Here is a 22,396-nt window from a genome sequence, read left to right as displayed (position 1 = left end):
CTTCGATTTGAGTGTAACCCTGTCCCACTAGTCTGGATTTGTTCCTGATCACGTTTCCTTTCTCATCGGTCTTATTCTTGTGAATCCACTTAGTGCCAATGATATTCACACCATCAGGTCGTGGTACCAGTTCCCAAACTTGTAAGCGATCAAACTGTTCAAGCTCCAAGTGCATAGATTCTGTCCAAAACTCATCGTTCAGTGCTTCTTGAAGTGTCTTTGGTTCAATCAACGAGACAAAACACTCTAGCTCGTTCATCTCAGCAGTGAAGCACGCAAGCTTGACCATTTGTTGAAAATCAATCTGTTTCTTTCGTGTGACTCTTTCACCAAACACTTCACCAATCACATCAGCTGAGGAATGATTCTTATGCACTTTGGTTTGGTTCAGATCCACTTGTTGATCCTCAGACTGTTCGTCATCTTCTTCTGACTCTTCTTTGACCCTTACGTCAGAGGATGCTTCAGCTGGTGGTGTAACACACTCAATCTTCTGAGTGACTCGAGCTTGATAGAATCCAATACTGTCGTCAAACACGACATTTACTTTGTCTCCAATGAATTTGGTACGTTGATTGAACACTCTATATGCCGAGCTGTTAGTTGAGTATCCAAGGAACATACCTACATCACTTTTTGCATCAAACTTACCAAGATGATCTTTGTCATTGAGTATGTAGACTAAGCACCCGAAGACATGCATATGACTGAGGTTCGGAGTCTTCCCTCTGAAAACTTCATACGGAGTAGTCTTTGTGTTGGGTTTGACATACACTCGATTTATGACATAGCATGCAGTGGCTATAGCTTCTGCCCAAAACCCGGATGGCACACTGTTCCCACATATCATCGCTCTTGCCATCTCCTGTAGAGTTCTGTTCTTCCTTTCAACTACTCCATTTTGTTGAGGGGTTCTAGGAGCTGTATATAGGTGCTTGATTCCTTGACTGTGACAGAATTTATCAAATTCCTCATTCTGAAATTCTCCTCCGTGATCACTCTTGATCTGCACAATGCCACCCTTTTCTTGTTTAAGTTGCAAGGCCAAAATACGGAAGCTCTCCAACGCGTCAGACTTATTTCTCAGGAAGTCCACCCACGTGTATCTAGAAAAGTCATCTACTAGGACAAAGATGTATTTTTTCCCAGCAATGCTGTCTGGAGTAATTGGTCCCATGAGATCCATGTGTACTAACTCGAGTATTCCCTTGGATCTAATCTCTGAAATCTGTTTGTGCTGGACCTTCACTTGTTTACCTTGACAGCATTCTCCACACACTGTATCGGTCTGTTTCTCAAGTTCTGGAATTCCCCTAACAACCTCAGCGTTGATTAGTCGGGTCAGACCATTAGTATTCATATGTCCGAGCTTCCTGTGCCACAGATCCAATTTAGACTCCTTAGCTGAGTAGCATAGGTGTGACGGCTTCCACATGTAACAGTTGTTTCCAGACCTTACTCCACATAGAACAATGTTCCCTTTAGCATCAACAGCTCGACATTCTTTGTTGTTGAAGATAACTTCTAACCCCTCATCACACAATTGACTGACACTGATGAGATTTGCTTTAAGACCATCCACATAGAAGACATTAACAAGCTTAGGTAAGACAGACCTGTCCAGTTCTCCAACTCCTCGTATCTTTCCTTGTCCTCCATCACCAAAGGTCACTTTGCCTCCTTTGATAAACTCAAGTTTCTCAAAGAAATCCTGATTTCCAGTCATATGTTTTGAGCAGCCACTGTCGAAGTACCAGGGGGTATCAAACTGTGAGTTAGAATCAGAACTTGTGTACGCGACGTTGCTTACCAGCTCAGTTCCAGTGGATAGGTTCGCGAAGTTGCAGATGATAGATTGCTTTACATCAGTGCGTGTTTCAGACTTCTCACTGTGTGCAACAGTCAAGGCTTTCTGCTTATAGTTTGGGTACAGGTCTTTCTTAGCTATCCAAACATGACCATACAGTGATGGTTCCATAAAACAAAGATTCATCCTCCATGCACGTTGATACTGACTTTTACGAAAGAAACAATATCTGACATTATGACCACGCTTTCCACAGAAATGGCACCCGTTTCCTCGTCGTGTAGCAGCAGTCTTCTTTAGGTTCTCTCCTTTCTGATTATTAATCTGTACCTTCGTCGTGGTTTGAATTTCTTTTTCATTCGAACTCCCTTTCACGAACACTGTTTCTTCCGCAGATTTGGGGGTAACTCCTTGAAAACCTAATCCCCAGTTACTGCTAGGACACTGACCAATGGTGAGAAGATGATCTAGAGTTGTTGTACCAGTCGTGAGCATCCTTACTTTCTTGAGATTGTCAGCTAGTTGATTCTCTAGTAATTTGTTCTTGTCCATCTCCTTGGTTAGTAGCTCATTCAGACAATTCATCTTCAGTTCAACCTGCTTTTGAACCCTCTCTTGTTCAGTCATCGCTCGTTTCAATGATAGCAGTTCTTGGTCTGAGTTCTTGAGTATAGACAACTCAGTAGCTTGTTCAGAGGGTTTCTCCAATTCCAGAATATTCACCTGAGCTTTCAGCATTGCCTTATCTTTAAGTAGTTGTAGATTCTCATGACTGAGTTCAACAAACTTGTCGAAAAGAGACTTGTATTCTGATTCAAGATCGTTGTTGAGATCATCTTCATCCTCTTCCATACCTGAATCCAGTTTTGGTTCTTCTTCCTTGCTGACAAGTGCCATAAAGTTTAAATGAAGCTCATCTCTGTCGCTGTCACTCTCTGACTCTGTATCACTGAAACACATAAGTGACTTGTCCTTTTTCAGATTGTTAGGACATTCACTTCGAGTGTGTCCAAATCCCTTGCAGTCAATACACTTGAGCTCTTTGCGTTTAGCTAGTGGACACTCATTGCGAAAGTGTCCATACCCCTCACACTCATGACATTGTAACTCCTTCTTCTTAGAGTTCTTCGAGTCTTGCCTGGTGTTTTGAGAGCTGCTTCGATCTGAGTCGTTCCTCTGAAATCGTGAGTTTGATCTGTTCCCTCCTTTATCCATTCGCTTAATGAATTTGTTGAAGTTTCGAGCCATAAGCCCCAAGTTCTCTTCTATCTTTGTGACTCGGTCCTGTTCGTTTGAGTCAGATACAAAGGCGATGCTCTTTTGAGAGTTTGTAGTTCGATTGGATTTCTCCAGGTCATGGACCTTCAAGATACCAGACAATTGATCAAACTTCATTTCATCTGTGTTGACAGCTATATCCAGTACTGCCTTGTAAGCTTCAAACCGTGGAGGCAGACATCTTAACAGCTTTTTCACCAAATCCTTCTCATCATATTTCTTTCCAAGAACAGAAGCTTCACTGGCAAGTTCACTGATCTTGGATATGAATCCATCAATTGGTTCATCATCAGTCATGCGGAGATTTTCAAACTTTGAAGCTAAGTGATCGATCCTTGTTCTTCGCACGCTAGTATTTCCTTCAAAGTGGTTGGTCAAAATATCCCAAGCTTCCTTAGCAGACTCACATCCCTGGATGATCTTGAACTGATCCAGATCTACTGAAGAGAAGATTGCGGTAAGAGCTTTTGAGTTGAATTTGGAAGCTGCCTTTTCAGGATCAGTCTACTGATTCTTTGGTTTTGGAGCAAGAGTTTTGTCGTCAGTCATCATCGTAGGCACTGACCACCCTTCTTCTACTGCAGTCCACGCATCCTCGTCAATTCCTCTGATCAACTGTCGCATCCTTGCCTTCCAATGACCAAAGTTGCAGCTGTCCAGCATAATGGGTTTATGAATTCCAAATAGTTCCTTCATGGTGTCCATGAAATCCGCAGGATCTCAACCTGTTAGTAGTGTATGATACCACAGAGGTTTCCCGCTCTGATACCAAATGAAAGTTCAGGGACTACCAGATATAAGAACTAAAACACAAAATACCAAGAACGCTTTCTTGTATATTAGAAATCTGTTAAACAATCTTCCTAGATCTGTTTAATCCGATTTACTCTCAGTCACACACGACTAGAGACGGACCAATTCCTAATCTTTCAAAACAGAAAGTACGAGCTACACCTTTGAGTACTCGTCTTTCTTAAGCTCTCAAGAACAAACCTCTTGCTCTAGCTTTTCAATCAATCAAAACGGCTAACCTAGATACGAACAAAGTAATCAGGTTAAATACCCTTAACACAATACCCTAGTTGCCTAAATATTGTGATAAGCCCAAATCTTCCAAATCTTCTTTGCTTCTCGCCAAAGTAACATCTTGGAACCAATGAGACATTGACACGTCATCGTCTCATAACCGACTTGTAACAGCAAGTTACACTTCCTTTATTGTGCATAGCACATCCTCCGTTTCTCAATCCGACAAGCTCCTTTTCTTGAGCTTACACCGACCGCGCCCTTGCGCCAGAGACAGATCCGCCATGGACGACCTTGTTCCATAGCTCAAGCAAGGTGGCTAGAAGAGGAGACGAAACCGAAGCTGAAATCGACAGTTTTACTGGTGGCTGGAGGGCTCCGGTGACGGCACGCGCGCTAACGCGCCGCCAGTCACCGGATCCAATAACAGATCTGCTTTCTCTTTCTTAAACTCTCTCTCTCGATTGATTATTCTATTTTGCTACTATCAACACGTGTTTGACTTAGAAAGGGAATATATATATATATACACAAATATTTTTTTGATTAAAAAATATATATATATGTATTATGCAATACAGCTGTACTAGATGCTATAAAACCAACGTGATTACCACTATTACTATTCTTAATTTTATCCTCTCACGTGGTAGCTAAATACTGCAAGATTAAATTAGCAGTTAGTATAAAATGCGCGTAAGCTGGTAAAAAAAAATATATTGATAATTTAGGAGTATTCGATGGGTCGAAACCCAATCGATAGTCTTCTGAAGTTTGTTTACGACGGTGCCAAACAAACTCGGTTGCTCGTAAAGACAATTAGATATCCATATATCTTAGCCACACAAAAGAATAAATTTGGATTTGGTGGATTCCAAACCCGAAATTGTGTTTAACATCTTTTTAATTTTGTCGTACTACTCAGACCATCCAGGTGTGTGGTTAAGCTGGTAAATATTACTATTAGTTTTCTTGCTGATGTGGATATATATCTCTCATTTAGCATGTTACTTACTAGTATGTTTTAAGTTATGAACTATGGTTTTAGTTTATTAATTGAGTGTCCAATAAATTGTTTGCATTTTTATATTTAAAATACCTCTCCATATATTGTATTAATTGTATGTCATTAAAAGAAACACATGCTGTAGAAAAGAAGAAGTTGACTAGCGTAAAATCAGTTAAAAAATAATCAAAAGCCAAAACAATACGTTAAAATTCAATGGACGTGGCACATGGATTTTTATAATTCAGGTTTTATTACTTTATATACGAAATACCATTTTTCTTAGTTTTAACTATTGAAACATTAAAATATCAATTGCATAATTAAATATATTATTTTTATGTTTCTTTATATGCAATCGTTTGGCATTTTTTTTGTTTTGCTTTATTTTATTTTTAAAAAACATGTATACTTATTCATTCTGACATTATTTTAATATGAATGAATAAATTGTATAGCACATAGTATTTTATCAGTTAAACTAATTTCAATTTTTCTGTCGATAGTTAAATTGCTTTTAATATGAGTATAAAATAAAATTTTACATATTTTAAATATAATTCTTTGGGTAACACCGTAATTTTAGCTTCTTATAAAACAATGATAAATTAATATTTTTGGTCGGTGATTGATCCATAATTAAAACCAAAAAACAAACAAAATTGCGTTAAGATTTCAACTGGATCTCATCACTAGATGTTTGTATACATATATTGACTTACCTATCATCATGATCTTGTTCTAATATTGGTTAATTATATAACATTTGGTACTATTAACTAGATTATACTCCAAATGTGGAATTTAACTTTAGATTTTGATTCTAATAACAGAAATTAAAATATCAGGTTTTGTCAGGATATTGAAAAATTTATTTAGAGAGGTTATTGGGAAAAAAATTCTTAAGAAATCTATCAACTTATAAAATTTCAAATTTTACACAAATCAATTTCTCAATAATTCCCCTTTGATTTGAATATATTAAACCATGTTTTATTGATATTGTATATCATGAGAATTATAACAATTTACATATGTAGTTTTATGTTTTTAAATTATATATTCGTCTCGGTTTTAAGTTAATAACTAGATTTTGACCCGCGCTTTAAAAAGCGCGGAATTAATTCTCTTTTAAAATTCTACAAATTTTTTAATTATAAAATTTTATTTTAAATTATAAGATTATGTGTTTTTATATATGATAACCATATACATTTAAAATTTACTGATTGTTTATGTTATAATCATAGATATTAGATATGATATATAAAAAATTTATATTTATATTTATGAAATTATTTTTAAAGAAGTTAATTGTTTAGAAAAATATTGTATTAATTTTAATTTATTCTAAAGTATTATATTTATATACTAAAGATATTTTCTCATTACATATTTTAATATTATTTTTGCACATCTTATTTTTTATTGATAATATTTTATTTGATCATTTAGATGCATATATTTGTTCCAATTATATAAAAACACTACTATATAAGTTGAAAAAATGAATGATATTTCACATTGCATATTTTAATATTATTCTTTGCAGATTTTAACTTTTAATGATTATTTATTTATTTATTTATTTACTTAGATGCATATATTTGTTCCACCATATAAAACTCAACTATAAAAATTGTAAAATGGAAAGTTTATGATTTTTTTATTTCTCATATTAGGAAAATACACTACAAAAAAACACTTCAATTAATTTGTATCTAATAAATAAATTATATTAGTTTAATTTATTTATTATCCACAAAATTAAGTATATTTCATATGATTAAAAATATCTAATTATTCAAAAACAAATCTAGTCGAAACAATTTTGCTATGGATATGATAAAGTTTTACCTATAGTAAATGCTAATAGTTAATTAGCATTATGGTTTTGTTTTGGTTTGTAAAGAAAATTTATTTGTTACCATAAATATGAGATATTTCTATTATTTTGTAAATATGATTAAAATTCTAGGGTAGAATCCTAAATTTTTAAAATAGGATCATGCTTTAATAGTATAGATGTTGCAACATAACAATCATGACGTTGGGTGATAAAATATTTTTTAATGGTTATTTTTGTATAAAATATCATTGAATATGATCTTATTAATAAATATGTTATACTGCTATTTATGGCTTTGGGACTGAAATAGTGATATATTAGAATACAATGGTTGATTAAAATATTAAAATAAATATTTTACTTTTAGTTAAACGTGAATTGCAGAAGATAATTATTTTATATGATTAGTTTTTCTTTGGCAATCGTAGAAGATTTTATTTATAAATATAGTTGTGTAAAATTGCAATTAACTGATCTTTCCTAAAATGCAGGAGATTATAACTATTCCCTTATATTATTTAGGATATGTTATGTGTAGAGATTAAATAATGTGTCTAACTAAATTCTAATTAATAGGTCCAAACAACCTTTATAAGTAGATTTATTAAAAATGCTTCCCTTTTAATAGAATAGATTAATCGCAACATTTTGACTTGACATTTTATATGATTAGTTTTTCTTTGGCAATCGTAGAAGATTTCATTTATAAATATAGTTGTGTAATATTTCCTATAAATATAGTTCGAATCGTCTATGTAATATTTCCTATATCATAATTGTAAGATCATAATAAATCAGCGTTAAAAAAAAATATAGTTGTGTAAATATTGCAATTAACTGATCTTTCCTAAAATGCAGGAGATTATAACTATTCCCTTATATTATTTAGGATATGCTATGTGTAGAGATTAAATAATGTATCTAACTAAATTCTAATTAATAGGTCCAAACAACCTTTATAAGTAGATTTATTAAGAATGCTTCCCTTTTAATAGAATAGATTAATCGCAACATTTGACTTGACATTTACCCCCCCCCTCTCCCCCCCCCCCCCCCTCCCCCAAAACTTTAAATAGACTATTAAGTTCAAAAGTCGATGTGTTAAAAAAAAAAAATTCAAAAGTCGACAAAGGGGAAGAAGATACATAACAATACCTAGGCGCGCTAAAAAATTCTACTAAGACAAAAAAAAGGGACTAAAATCTGAAATGGACCAAAAGGCCAAAAACAAGTCTCACACATCCAAAAAAAATCTGTATGGACCAAGTGATTGTAAACTACTATTTTACCCTTAATGAATGAATAATATGAACCATTGGATTCTATAATCTTTCTATAAATCACAACCGTCGGATTAAGAGAAGAAAAGAGGAATGTTATATTTACAAAAATGCCATTAATGAAACTCCAACCAGAGCCATTGATCATATTTTCTATGTTTTAATCTTGGCCACACGCTTTCACAGATCTCTCATTCTCTATCCTCTCCCCCTCTTTAATCTGATGCATAAATAACTCAGAGCCACACGATTTTCATTATTTCATTCTCTCATTCGACTAGGTACAACTAGTATAACTCATACAACTATACATGTTAAAAAATAATATAATTGGTACAACTAGTATATAAATGTTATAATTTATGTACAATTTGCAGCTACTTAACTCAACTATTAAATCATTTTTTACATATGATGATAAATTTCATCTATTTTTTCTGAGGTTCTTCAATTATTGTTAAATTATTAAATCACACTACCAATTTTATATAAGATATCTTATACTTTTAAGGTTTGTTAATTAGATTGACCATATTATTATGAAAAATAAACATCAAAAATATATTTACAAAGTTATAATGTGAAAAAATTGGTACAACTCCTAAAACTAAACATATAAAAAATTTGGTATATTTTTTTATTATATATTAGTTTACATGATCTACCTTATACTTTTAAGGTTTATTAACTTGTTTGTCTACATAATTTATGGAAAACATACATGAAATGTATTTTAACAGTTATGAAATGTATTTACCGGACTAGTAATACTGATATAACTAGTACAACTACTCAGGTTTTGAAATTTAAATATTCCTTCGAGTATGTCATATGAAAAAAATCAATAAAGTGGCTAAATTGTAAAGTATTTATAAAGGTTCCTTATGATATTTCATGGGGGGTTTTTTTTTTTTGCAAATCTAACACAATCACATAAGTTTGCATAATCTACCTTATACTTTTAAGGTTTGTTAACTTCTTTGTCCACATAATTTTTGGAAAACATACATGAAATGTATTTTAACAAAATTTATGATTTCATTTTATTGGGGCACAGACATGTACACATAATGAAGTGGTACAACTGTGTTATTTCATTTTATATTGTGCATTACATTTTAAACGTGTATCATGTCTTAAACATTATGGTTGAATATTAAATCAAGTTGTTGTACTAATAGTACTATTCCTAGATATTTTTGTGTAGTTTAACCTGTTATCTATTTCTTTTGGTTGAAATACATTAAATCAAAGTCGATAAAATTAAGAGAAAAATTTGTTAGGTACGTAAATACAACACGTAAAACTAAATAATATTTATAAAAAAAATAGATATTAAAAAAACTGATGGTATTGGGATTATAAATTTTATAATTTTTTAAAAACTTCATAAATTTTTGAAGATTTATTTTTTTGTAGGAAAAAATTTAAATTATAAAATAGAATTAAATAATAAACTGAGTGAAATGTACGAATTTGCAAACATAAGAATCAAAAACTATTTGAAATCAAATTTGTAGATACAACAAACATATGTATATCATATTTTATATCAAAATATGCAAGTTTCACCATGTTCTTTTTGTGTATGTGATTACAATTGCTCTATTTCTTGTAATATTTTCATGTCCATATCAAGAAAATGAACTTTGAGGCGATAAACCTACTAACCAACACTAGAAAAACACAAATCAAGTGTTGCCACAATTAAACTAGTAATAGTACTACTGTAGTTAAACCGGTTAAACTATTATTGTTGTAGTCCAAATACCAAATATTAATGTTTATGTATTTTTTTCAAACTCGTGATGGCTTATGCATTATATTTTGGACTATACTCTTCCAGATCTTAAACTGCAATCTTTTCTCACTTGGCAGTTGTCTTATTTGGCTTCGGGAGCAAAAACGTGAAGATAATTTTCTTCCATATATAATACAACTAGTACAAATGGTAAAATAAATCATTATCAAAACAAATATTATATAAACAAACTATTAACATATTTTGACACATCCATGAAAATTAAACCAATATTTTCATTGGTGATACATCATCCCTTTCTAAAATATCATTCATACGTTGAAAACAAAAATTAAATATAATCATATTAATTGTAAAATTGTAGTAAATATACATGGTACAACTAGTTTTTTCGATTTCAATGCCAAAGTATAACTATGTACAAACTGGTACAACAATATACAAACCAATACAATTCAATTACTAGTACAACTATGTTATTTCATCTTGTATTGTGCATCATTTTTTAAACGTGTATCATATTTTAAACATTATGGTTGAACTACATGTGAAGATAATTTTTTCCGTAAATAGTATAACTAGTACAACTGGTACAATTGGTAAACAATAACTATCCAAATAAATATTATAAAATAACTTTAAACATATTTCGACAAATCCATATAGTGGAAGATTATACCAACTTTTTCATTGGTTCTACATCATCCTCTTCTATAACATCATTCGCATGCTGAAAACAAAAAGCTAATATACCATATTAATGGTAAAGTTATACTAGTTATACACGTTCTAATTATATTAGTCATACTAGCTAAATTTGTTGTAGTTGTATTAGTTATTCACGTTCTAGTTGTACCAGTTATATTAGTTTCAGTTGTACTAGTTGTACTAGTAATACTCTGTGTTTTTCATTGTCGGAAATTTTGTACATTGAACACGAGATTCAATTTTATATAAGAGAAAATGGATTGAGAAAGATGGAGAATTGATCGATTTGGGATAAGAATGAAATTTCATAAAGTTTGAAGAATTTTTCGATTTTGATTTGGATAATGAGATGAAACAATTTTGATATGAAATAAAAAAAAATTAAAATCTGGGTTCTTAACATTATGAATCATGATTGATTATGGAATAGATAAAATTGAGTAACACAAGAGGAATCAGGTGGATGTTACATGATTTTAGTTTGATTTTGAAAAAATAGTAATGAAAGATGAAGGTGAAAATCGTGAGAGGGAGGATGTTTGAGAAACAAAGATTTGGAGATTTAGGGATCAATTGAGTAGGATCGGGTTAGTGGGTTAGGATAGTGTGTGGTTGGGTTAGTAAATAAGTAGAACTTTCTAGGCTTCATGGTCTTTTCCTCCTATTTTTGATTTAATTTTAATTCATTTTTAAAATAAAAAGGCAAGAGGTCCATATGAGATTATTTTGATCCCTTGTGGTCCATTACAGCATTTGTTCCAAAAAAAAGATTTCACCGTGAAATATGGTTTAATTGTAAATGGAAAAAGACTCACCACACCACAAATTCACATGCAAAACCAACGGCACCTCCTCGCACGCCACACGTCTTCATCAGACGGCTACTATTACATAATGAAAGCAAACAAATATATAAAAACAAAATAATTTTGAACCAAAAGATACTCATAATTTCATTAAAAAAATCGCCATTTTCAACCCTTTTTCATTTTTTACTGCCAAAAACTAAAGTTTAAGGAAGCAGAATAGAGAATGACATATGCGTGGGATGTGTATAAATAGAAAACATATGCGTGGGATGATCGACATGCAACGATGAAATCATCATCGGTTTTCTGGGAAAGCTCAGAGAAAACACAGAGATGGATAGCTTCAAACATGGGAAGATCATCGCCATTCCTCTCGCCTTTTCTTTGTATAACGCTCTTCTTCACCGTTTTCTTGGTTTACCATCAAAGTCCTTTCAGGTCCATCTCCGATCAAAATGTTCCCACTCCCCAACCTCAAATCGGTAAGGTAACACAAAAGAGAATATAGAATATGGTTTTGTGAGGATTGGTTTCTCCACGAGCTTAGGTTATGGGAACAAGGATTATTTGTACTTTTAGACTTATGAATATATAATTTTATTTGTAACCATTCCTATATTATTGTACCATTCATTTTTTTCTTTTGTTCTTGGGCTATTTTTGGAAAATTCTACTGACTTATTTTATTTTTGTTCTTGTTGTTGGTGTGGCTTGGTTAGATCCTGAATGTAATTTGTTCAAGGGACATTGGGTTCCAGACAAAAGAGGATCTTTGTACACAAACTCAAGCTGTTCCACTATTCCTGCTTCCAAGAACTGCATAAAACATGGGCGATCAGACAGAGATTTCTTGTTTTGGAGATGGAAACCCGATGGCTGCGATCTCCCTAGATTTAACCCTAAGGCGTTTCTCAGTATGGTTAGAGGCAAGAAGATGAGTTTTATTGGTGATTATGTAGCAAGAAACCACATGGAATCTCTTCTTTGCTTGTTGTCAATGGTGAAGTTCAATCTTTTTTTTTTTTTAAGATGTATCTGTTGCTTGGTTTACAAGAAAGTTAAAAAATAGCGTTTGCTTCTGCAGGAAGAAACTCCTAGAGAGATCTACAAGGATGGAGAAGACAGAAACAGGATTTGGTACTTTCCTAGTCATGATTTCACACAATCTACATCTTGGACTAAGTTTCTTGTGGCGGGACAAGAGAGGGTAGACAGTAACAAGACCGGAACTGGATTGTTTGATATAGATCTTGCCAAGATGGATGAAGGGTGGTCCAAGGGTCTGCCAAATACAGACATTTCTATTGTCTCGGCTGCTCACCGGTTCTTCAGACCAATAATCATCCATAGAGGAGACGAGACGCTTGGTTGCATCTACTGTAACTTACCAAACATGACTCAGATAAGCCCGGACGAAGGGTTTAAGCTTGTTTACTCAGCGCTATTTAAGCACATCAGTGAGTGTAAGAACTGCAAGGAAGACTTAGTTACGGTCCTGAGGACTATTTCCCCTTCCCATTTCGAGAACGGGACTTGGGATACTGGAGGAGCGTGCAGCAGGATAAGTCCTTTTGGTGAGAACCAGATCGATCTCCAGAGTAACGAGATGAAGATCAGGACATCTCAGATTCAGCAGCTTGAAGGTGTAACAAAAGGAGACTATGAAGGAAAGAAGTTTGCGGTTTTGGATGTGACTAAGGTTATGCTGATGAGACCTGATGGGCATCCTAATGGTCATTGGGGAAATAAATGGATGAAAGGTTATAATGACTGCGTCCACTGGTGTTTGCCAGGGCCTATTGATGCGTGGAACGAGTTTCTAATGGCCGTAATTAGACAATTAAGATGATCCATTTGTGGATTTTTTTTTTTTTTCTGAACAACTATGATCCATTTGTGGATAAACATACAAAAATATACTTTTGTATATATAGAAGTAGACCTCCAAATTAGGGAAACTTTATATAAAAAAAAACTTTTAAAAGAAATGTTTATATCCTCCTCCCCAAAATCTCAGATCTAGCCCCGGAGCCACCAGTGAGCTGTCCTTACAGAAAACTGATAAGCTTGTTTAGCTGTATTTCCACAAAATGAGAAGAGAAGTGTTGACTGAGAAGTCAAAGAAGAAAGACTCTCTTCCACTTGGAGGCTTTGCCGTTGAGATGAAGATCACATATAAATAGAGTTGAGAGTCCGTTGGAGAAGGCAGCTTTGTATTTTGGATTGAGACGAGAGTCCTGAGGAGATTACGAGTGGGTTAAGCCATCGTATCTCAAGTTGGTTCTTGATACAAAGTGTAGTGCATTGTTCCACTGATTCAATAAAGTGTTTGGAGAGTTTGTGATTGAGTTTGAGAGAGCGTGCGTTTGTGATTGAATCGATAGCTCAAACTCTATCAAAACCATGATCCAACGTAACTTGAAACAGAAAAATAACAGCTAAGTTCTTCAGCAACCATTGAACTACAAAGCTTATGTAGTGTTCCACCAGCAACCACGATGTCCTTAAGATCGATCTTAGACAGAACAAGCTCGAAAGCTTTTGTACTCAGATATTAATTGTTTCAGTAGTCACTATTCATATCCAAAGGAATAAACTACAGTCATCAAACCTTAGTGACACAGATACAGCGAGACAAATGATAATCAATACTCTACATTGTTATCACCAAGAACAAAAGAGAAGACTTCACGAACGGGAGAGAACTCAACAAGACAATATCCATGGCGTAACCATTCACCGGAAGCTTCAAATCTCTCAAAACAGAGAAAGCATAGGCCATACGGGGCTTAGGAACTTCAAGCGCCACAGTACATAAAGGAACCCACGAATCAAGATGATACTCTTCCCCAGCCTCAACACTTTAATTATTTCTTCATCGCATTGCATAGCTGAATATAATTTTGTAGAGTTTATCTTTAAATATAGAAAATAATAATAAGAAAAACATTGAAAATAATATTAAATAATTAGAAAATAATTTTGTAAAATACATACGTCGAATTTCACTTATCAAAAATACATTCAATAAAAAAAATCCTAACAAGCCTAAAGTTAGAATTTCCCCTACCGTTAATTAGTTTTAACAATTAGATGACCATTTTCAAGTTCTACACAGTACACATAGTATGTTTTTTTTCCCTACAAAATACTAATAGTATGTTCAGACCAAAAAAAGAAACGATATACTATATGCATGTACACATTCTAAAGTATGGTTACAAATTGTTTCAAATAATTAAATTTGGTCGTCGTTGTGATTCAACAGAAGAGGCGTTTTCTCGTTTTCTAAAAGTGTCAACAACCGAGTCTTGTCTTCGTTTGCTTTCCCCCACATTACAGCGTAAAACCCTAACGTTATCAAAACTCCTCCTATCAAACTGCAACATAAAGCACAATATGATTAGATTTGTTTTTTTATTTCCAAAATAAGTAGATCAAAACCAATGATGCATATATATACCATCCGAGATAGAGAGAATCGCCGAGAAAAATAGCACTCATAACAACCGCTATTAAAATGGACAATGGCTTAAATATCGCTAAGTAAAGAGGTCCTTTGTAACGCACTGTCCATGAATGAATCACGTAGTATACTGGAGTGAATATTCCCTGAAATGTTTTACAAGTAAATACTATGTTAAGACAAAAACAAAGGAAGTTTGATTTAACATTTGAAACTATATATAGATCGTACCATAGTTACAATGCTTATCAATGTAATGTCGAATCTAATGATCCAAATGCTTGGATTGTCCTTCTCGACCACGAGTCCAGTCAACGAGGTCAAGATTGAAACACACATCGAATAGAAAAAGGAGACAGTAAATGCTGCTGGGTATTCAGTCATTATATGTGCCTGCCCAATATATGTATAATAAATATTGCAATGAATTGATGTTTGATATATAGGAAAAAATCAATTAATTTCGTATAGGTTAAACCGATCATTAGTTTGATATATGTTTAGAATATAGTTTAAAAGCATTTTTAAATGTAGCAATCACTGAAGGAGTCATAAAAGAACCTGAAGTATGAAAGAAATAGAAACGAAGATGTCTTTAATGGTAAGAAGACATCCACCGATGATCCAGTCGGAGTTTGAAGAAGATAACGACGGAGAAAGCTGACGGAAGTGTAGATACGGCGGAGAAGATGCAACGAAGACACTTGGACCGTGGTACAGAACTACCACAAGTGCGCCTACTAACGACAATACTGTCCCCATCACTTTGGCTACACTGCTCCTTTCTTTGAAATTTACTTTCTCCATTCTTTTTCATAAATTAAAAATTAATGATTCTGTCACGTTTTATTATTCTAACTGATTTTAAACGATATAGTATCTTTTGTCAAATTGACAAAAAACAAAAGGCTGGCTGCCAAAGAAAATCCGATATATACGCATCTTGTCTAATAATGCAAGCAGCCTTGTTAGATATAAGTACATGGTACCAATGAACAGCAGCGTGTTGTTCACCACAAAGTAGGATTGTGATTGTGCGATACTGATATATAAACTTATTTTATTATTTACCGAACCTGAATAATTGTATCCATCGAAAGGAAGAAGGAAAACTAAATAATATAGAGATCCCAATAATATATGCATTAAAACAAATTTCCTTCAGAATTATCTATGCATTAAACATTCCTTTAGTACAGACTAAAGAAATATAAAAATAAATATTCTCCGTTTTTTCTTCTGTTAAAATTACAAAAGATAGTATAAAAGCTGGTAAATCAAATAATTTATATATAATTTATATATACTTTATTTTGGTGATGTCAAAAAAAAATTATATATACTCCTATCAAATAGATTTTAATTTGTAGCTGAGACAGTGGTAGTGGTGCTAAATAGTTGGCTCAAAAAATTAGTTAGCTATAAAAAATGTGGTTAAGTGTATTGATAGTAAATTAAATTTAACCACCATGAGTTTACTTTAAGAATATGAAGTTGTCGAACTGAAAAAATCATTAAGCAAAATTACATTTTGTTGATTTGAATTAAAAATCAGTTTTAAGTTGCTTATTACAGTTTACAATTAGCCTAAAACAATCATTACCATTTTTTGACTCATTAACAAGATATGATAATGAAAATATATTTTTATTCTTAAAAATAATCAGAAATCAACTGCAAAATTCCATAATTAGCTGACAAAAAAAACTCCATGATTAGGGAAAAGAGAAAGAAAAACCTGAAGATAATGGCTAGGATAAAGGTAAGAGCAGGAGTGATATTGCTAATAGCTGAAGCTAAGGTTGGGTTGCTGTATTTAACGCCTATATACCCTGTGATCACATACATTGAACTATCAAAACAAAAAAAATAATTATATTAGCAACACTTAAGTGGAAGATAGTTCCATATTCATAATTGTATGAAGAATTATATAGATGGATTTACCCTAATAGTCCAAGAAGTCCTATCTTAGAAAGTATTGAGAAACTTAATGGAGGAAGTGATCTTGACCTGTTAGAAATACGTACAGAATCAAATGAAACCAAAAAATAAATGGTTACGAACTACCAAATAGATTGGATTGCTAGAAACCTGTTGGAGATGATATTTGAAGGAAGAAGTAGAAGGGAAGCAAGAAGATAAGAATAGCCTAGGAAAGCGTAAGAGTTGAGTCCCTTTGAAGTCGCTGCTTTGAAAAGAGTATTCATTCCTACGATACCAGTTTCGGACGCAAGCATGGCCGTCAAGAACACGGCCTCTCTCCTCCAGAGACTTACGGCTCCGGCCATTATTAGAAATGATAAATTCTTAGTGTTGAATGAGAGCTGTGATTTATTATTCCTCTGTTTTTCTCTTTATGCTATAAATTCTTAGTGTTGAAATGTCGTTTTGTGGTCCATAAGTGTCGGTTTTATACTTTTAAAAGTTATTTGTAAGGTTACGAATGGAGAAAGCGGATAAAGTGTTGCGGATCGAAAAAATCAAACAGATTGAACGGAACAAAAATGGTTCAAGTAAATCGAATGGTACAATCTATCTGTTCATAACATATATTTGAATAGTGAAAATGGATAAAAAGCGGTTCTAAGTACTTCAAAAATTTAATTATATAAAATTTAAATACTATTTCTTTTCATAATTTAAAAGCTATTTTAAATATACTTTAGAAATAAAATATATAAAATTTTATTCAAAATAATAGAAAATTATTTTAAACATATTTATTATTATTTTGAATTTTAAAATTAAATATTAGAATGAGTGAAACTAAAACAAATCAGATGGATCAAATGAAGCACTAGTGAATCAAACGATTAAAACATTTATATTAATATATTTTATCATAAAATATATATTATTTGCATATTTTAATATTTTATAATATTATATGCTTATAGGAGTATTAAATAATGAATTTTAAATTATAGGAGTATTAAATAATGAGAGGTATATTGAACAATCTTATACTATAAAGAAGAGACTCTCTCCTTCTAAGGAGTGCCACGTCAGAAATTAGGTTCATTAGGCGTCGACACGTGTCTAAACACACATCCAAGCCGCGTTTCATTTAGATGTTGTTTCGTGGGTTTTATTATTTGTTGGGTCATCTTATATTTAGCTAAAGAGCTCATTATCAAAACTATGAAGCCCATCATAATTAATAATCGGTGATCATCTGAAACGCTGCAATCACTTTCTTTTCCATTTAACTTTCGGTTTACCCTGTCTCCTCATCTCCTTCTCTTTCTCAGCCTCTGATAAACGTTCATCTCTCAACCATTGCAATGAGTGATCCCTTCACATTAAACTCGCTTTACTATCAAAGCCTGAAGCATTGTATAACCGAAAAACACATGAAAACCTATAAATATATGAGGGTTGAGATTGGAATATATCATCTAATACACAGGCTTTGAGATTCTCTTACGTCTAACCCTAGATCACTCCTTTGAAAATTTCTTCCTCAGTTCTTCCGATGCAATTGTTTCTCAATCTGATACTCCCCCCCACGCCCCCCCCCCCACCGGCCACCAATTTTTACTTTGACCTGAGAATTGCTGCCATCAAAGCTTTCACAACCCAGGTACGTCGCAAGTCTCACGTTTTACAAAACTGCCAGAAAAATTAGCAATAGTTTATATCATATTAAACATATGCTTTGGTAACTATTTGTAGGAATTTTAACATTAAATCAATGTGTTCGTGTAAGTTTTTGATTCCGTTATTAGCTTTGCCTTTAGTGTTATGAGTGCCTTTAGCAGTGCACATAGTACAAAACTGGCGTTTATTAGCAATTTGGAGGGTCAATCGAAACCAATGAAGAGACGTAGCAAAATATGCTTCTCTTCTAAAGAATATACTGAGAAGCTTGAAAAGGCATTGCCTTTTGCACTTTTATTTTTGGTGCGTTTATGGTGGCAGACTGTTATTTTACTGATTTTTGGTTGCTTTATTGGTTTTGCAGGAAAACATGACACTGATAAAAGCTCTAGCACACAGAAAGTAACCATCTTTCTCTTTTATGAGTTTGATGAGCGTGGTTTTTGGTGGTGAATGTTTGTTTTTTTTTTTTTGTGGTTGCAGTAAAAGTTTTGATCTTAGCGGGGTTGAGTTTCAGAAACTGAGGATCAACTTAAGGAATGTGCAGGAAAAGAATTTGCAACTTGCACAGGCAAACAGTCATACGTTGGATGTGTGTTCTCCATCTTTTTATTGTTCAGTTTTGAGATGATTAAGAGATTATTTGAAATACTATGGTCAAAGTATGGCGTCTTCGTCTTTTATTTTTCCTGGCAGGAGCTCAGTACAAACAGAGACAGGGCATGCTTTTCTGGAATTGAAGTCGCTCAAAACGAGGCTTTCCTATTTCATTATATTGCAGCTTCCATGACCAACTGACATTGTGTGTACGTTTTCAGCTCAAGCTGCAAGAATGTATTACTCGAATCCAAGAAAATGCATACTGAGGGCAATAGTGTATATCAAATCCTTCCTTGATAAATTCTGATCTTTAACTCTATGTATGTCCTTCTTGCGAATCATATTATATGCTTTCGTAACCATTTGTAGGGATTTTAACACTAAATCCATGTGTTCGTATCCATTTTAAAATAATTATACTGTTTACAGATTGAGAGGTGCGGCTACAAAGCTCTTCCCACGTGTAGAACTTGTGACACCTGGGGATTTTCATACAAACCTCTGCAAGTCAACCGATCAGATAACTTTTACTCTATTATCTTCTAAAAAATATCGTATCTTTTTTGGTCAAAGATATATTGTATCATTTTCAATTGCCTTTGTGAAGATCAAGAAGCTAACTTCCTGTTCAGAGCTCAGATCGTCAGTGGGGTCCAGCAAAATGGATGGTCTTATGTTTTTTGCACCAGTTGCAGCACGAAGTTGGAGAAATCACTGACTTCACTCCATTTCAACAAACGTGTGTCACCAAACCGGTTTTAACAGATTTTGATAATTCATACTTAATCTCAGCTATACAATATCCATATTTGATTAACAAATCCAACTTAGCACACTGCATCTCGGGTAACGTGTCGTGTTTGACACACAAGACGAAACTCACCAAGATAGAAGCAGCCTCACTGGCTCTTGAGGAGGTTTGCCTCCACAAACACACTCCATTTATCTGACGTTTCTGCTACCATTATCGCTATTGTCATTAACAAGCAAAGCTTATATGAACTTGCTGGCAAGCAATACGTCTTTTAGATTTTGGTGATGCCCTACAATTTTACTACCAACCACCGCACCTTCACAGTGTCTACATTTACTGAAGATGTGGCTGTGAAGACTCATCCAGGGGTATGCTAAGCTTTCGTCAAATACCATCTTGACCCAAAATAATAACCCACATACTTATTAGTTTCAGGTTGAAAGCATCAGCACAGTCCCACAAGCCAGAGTGACAACCACTTGCTTCTGGCAGCCAACCGTGACTGAATGTTGGAACTGTATCAGTTAAATGTTTTGTATGAAACTAAGTTTACTGAGATAGGTACATAATTCAACACAACCAAATCCTTAAACAACCATCACCTTATAAATATTTTAATTAATATCATAATATTTTTTTGGTTCCAATTTTTAAATGACGTTTTCAGATTTATATGCAGAACTTTAATGTAGTTTAATATTTTTGACTAATTTTACTCTATCCAAATTTTTGTATTGGGTGGATTAGCTTTAATTAATAATAAAATTAACAATTTATTAATGAGTGTGCAACATCAACTAAATTGAAGCAAAGGGAGTAATATGTTATTACTAAAAACCACCTTTAGCCTGTCATCAATTTAAGATAAACTCCTTTTTTCGAAAAGCATGATGAAATTTTTTATTTTGTTTAAAGGTGTCCGCCAATTGTTATTGATGATATAACGTCTCTTTGATAAAATTAATTTTTGTTAAAAAATATTTGTTTGATTTTAATTATAGATTTGCAAATAGACTTTCATGGTTTATAACTACCACGAAATTATCTCCATTAAACACATTTCAATTAGTTCGATCCTTAAAAAACATATCTGCTGAGCTATATTATCATATATTAACAACTGTAATAGTTATCAACATAAAACAGCCTTAATACCCTTAAAGCTTCGGCTAATATCCAGACATTGAAATGTTAATGAGCTATATAACCTCCTTATAAGTGTGAAAATGATTATTATTAACTTGCGTCTGACTTAACTCCGACGAACAATAAGTAGAAGAGTCCAACCTCATCCGTTGTTGCTAATATAAATGAACCCTTACAACACAGTCGAGAAAAAACAAGAAACCTAGAAAAGCAGAGCCTACTTTATCACTCACGCTATACGGAGCCAAACAAAACGGTAATGAGCAGGCTCAAACAACATCAAAAGACACACACAAGTCAAGTGGTCGTCATTTACAAGTCCTCATCGACTAAACCAAGTATAAACCTACACCTCCCTACTAATGTCCCCATCCACAACCCTCTGCATATACAAATATCTGCAACACAACAACACACGTTTAAGAACAACCTCAAATACTGGATATTCTCCTTAAATTAAGCAACAACATCTACAACCCCGCGCTTGCGCGGGGCTCCGCCCCTAGTGATTAAAAAGGTATCTGAAAGGACAATGATTACGCGAATCCGAATCATTTTTAACAATTTCCAGCTAAATTGAACAAAAGTCATTCTTCTGCCAAACATACACTATTGAATTGTACATAATTATTTTGTTTGTCATCTAAAATTCATTGATTTGTTATGCGTACACTAGATTATATAATTGTGATTAGAAGAAATTTGATTCCTAAAATTAAAGATCACATTTGTATCGTCAAATAAATTAAAAGACTTTTACATATCAAATTTTCATACACAAACACAAATATAGAGAGCTGTATTAACTGGTTGATGATACTTATACATGCTCATCGTTCTTGTAACTTTCCAAGAGAGGAGCCTTCTGTGAACCTGATGGAGAATCAAGGTCAGCTTCGTTAGCATCCTCGTTGTTAGCCTTGTTGTCATCTTCGACTAAGGCCATTTCCTTAGCTTTGCCCCACATCACCGTGTAAAACCCGATGGTTATTACCGTTGCCCCTATCAAGCTGAGATCAAAAACATTCACCAGACAGTTCGTAAATGGAAACAAAATAGTTAACTAAAGCAGAAAAAGATTGGTCTGAACTTAAGTGGTTAGGCTTATCAAACTATTCGATTCACTAGATTAAAAAGGTATCTGAAAGGACAATGATTACGCGAATCCGAATCATTTTTAACAATTTCCAGCTAAATTGAACAAAAGTCATTCTTCTGCCAAACATACACTATTGAATTGTACATAATTATTTTGTTTGTCATCTAAAATTCATTGATTTGTTATGCGTACACTAGATTATA

The 22,396-nt window shown here is 33.3% G+C and overlaps 2 protein-coding genes across 4 annotated transcripts; one reads left to right on the top strand and one right to left on the bottom strand.

The window, feature by feature from the left end:
* Nucleotides 1-8,065: 8,065 nt before the first annotated feature.
* On the top strand, nucleotides 8,066-14,733 carry LOC103854204 (protein ALTERED XYLOGLUCAN 4-like). The gene is made up of 3 exons (XM_009131133.3): nucleotides 8,066-12,007; nucleotides 12,245-12,525; nucleotides 12,610-14,733. Exons 1-3 carry the CDS (start codon nucleotides 11,812-11,814, stop codon nucleotides 13,372-13,374), a joined length of 1,242 nt encoding a protein of 413 aa, XP_009129381.1. The 5' UTR covers nucleotides 8,066-11,811; the 3' UTR covers nucleotides 13,375-14,733.
* Nucleotides 14,593-18,532, bottom strand: LOC103854205 (WAT1-related protein At3g28100). 3 transcript variants are annotated; one of them, XM_009131134.3, is made up of 7 exons: nucleotides 17,086-18,532; nucleotides 16,939-17,004; nucleotides 16,730-16,843; nucleotides 15,553-15,799; nucleotides 15,223-15,384; nucleotides 14,989-15,137; nucleotides 14,593-14,905 (listed from the first exon to the last, which is right to left on the bottom strand). In XM_009131134.3, exons 1-7 carry the CDS (start codon nucleotides 17,280-17,282, stop codon nucleotides 14,764-14,766), a joined length of 1,077 nt encoding a protein of 358 aa, XP_009129382.1. In that variant the 5' UTR covers nucleotides 17,283-18,532; the 3' UTR covers nucleotides 14,593-14,763. The 3 variants fall into 3 exon arrangements, with proteins under 3 accessions (XP_009129382.1, XP_018511763.1, XP_033140768.1); XM_018656247.2 differs by having other exon boundaries at nucleotides 16,730-16,823; nucleotides 17,086-17,257; XM_033284877.1 differs by having other exon boundaries at nucleotides 15,553-16,823; nucleotides 17,086-17,257.
* Nucleotides 18,533-22,396: the final 3,864 nt, after the last annotated feature.

Source organism: Brassica rapa, chromosome A02, assembly GCF_000309985.2.
Source record: "Brassica rapa cultivar Chiifu-401-42 chromosome A02, CAAS_Brap_v3.01, whole genome shotgun sequence".
NCBI classification, from domain to species: domain Eukaryota; kingdom Viridiplantae; phylum Streptophyta; class Magnoliopsida; order Brassicales; family Brassicaceae; genus Brassica; species Brassica rapa.
The sequence above is the reverse complement of the archived record's forward strand: the minus strand, read 5'-3'. Positions and strand labels throughout refer to the sequence as shown.

Excerpts from the sequence above, each read along its gene's own strand:
- LOC103854205 (XM_009131134.3), bottom strand. The coding sequence starts at position 17,282 with ATGGCCGGAGCCGTAAGTCTCTGGAGGAGAGAGGCCGTGTTCTTGACG. Across the intron at positions 15,385-15,552 it reads CTATTTCTTTCATACTTCAG|GCACATATAATGACTGAATA; the intron begins GTTCTTTTATGA and ends TATATTGGGCAG. Across the intron at positions 14,906-14,988 it reads GATTCTCTCTATCTCGGATG|TTTGATAGGAGGAGTTTTGA; the intron begins GTATATATATGC and ends TTTATGTTGCAG.
- LOC103854204 (XM_009131133.3), top strand. The coding sequence starts at position 11,812 with ATGAAATCATCATCGGTTTTCTGGGAAAGCTCAGAGAAAACACAGAGA. Across the intron at positions 12,008-12,244 it reads CACTCCCCAACCTCAAATCG|ATCCTGAATGTAATTTGTTC; the intron begins GTAAGGTAACAC and ends TGGCTTGGTTAG. Across the intron at positions 12,526-12,609 it reads TTCTTTGCTTGTTGTCAATG|GAAGAAACTCCTAGAGAGAT; the intron begins GTGAAGTTCAAT and ends TTGCTTCTGCAG.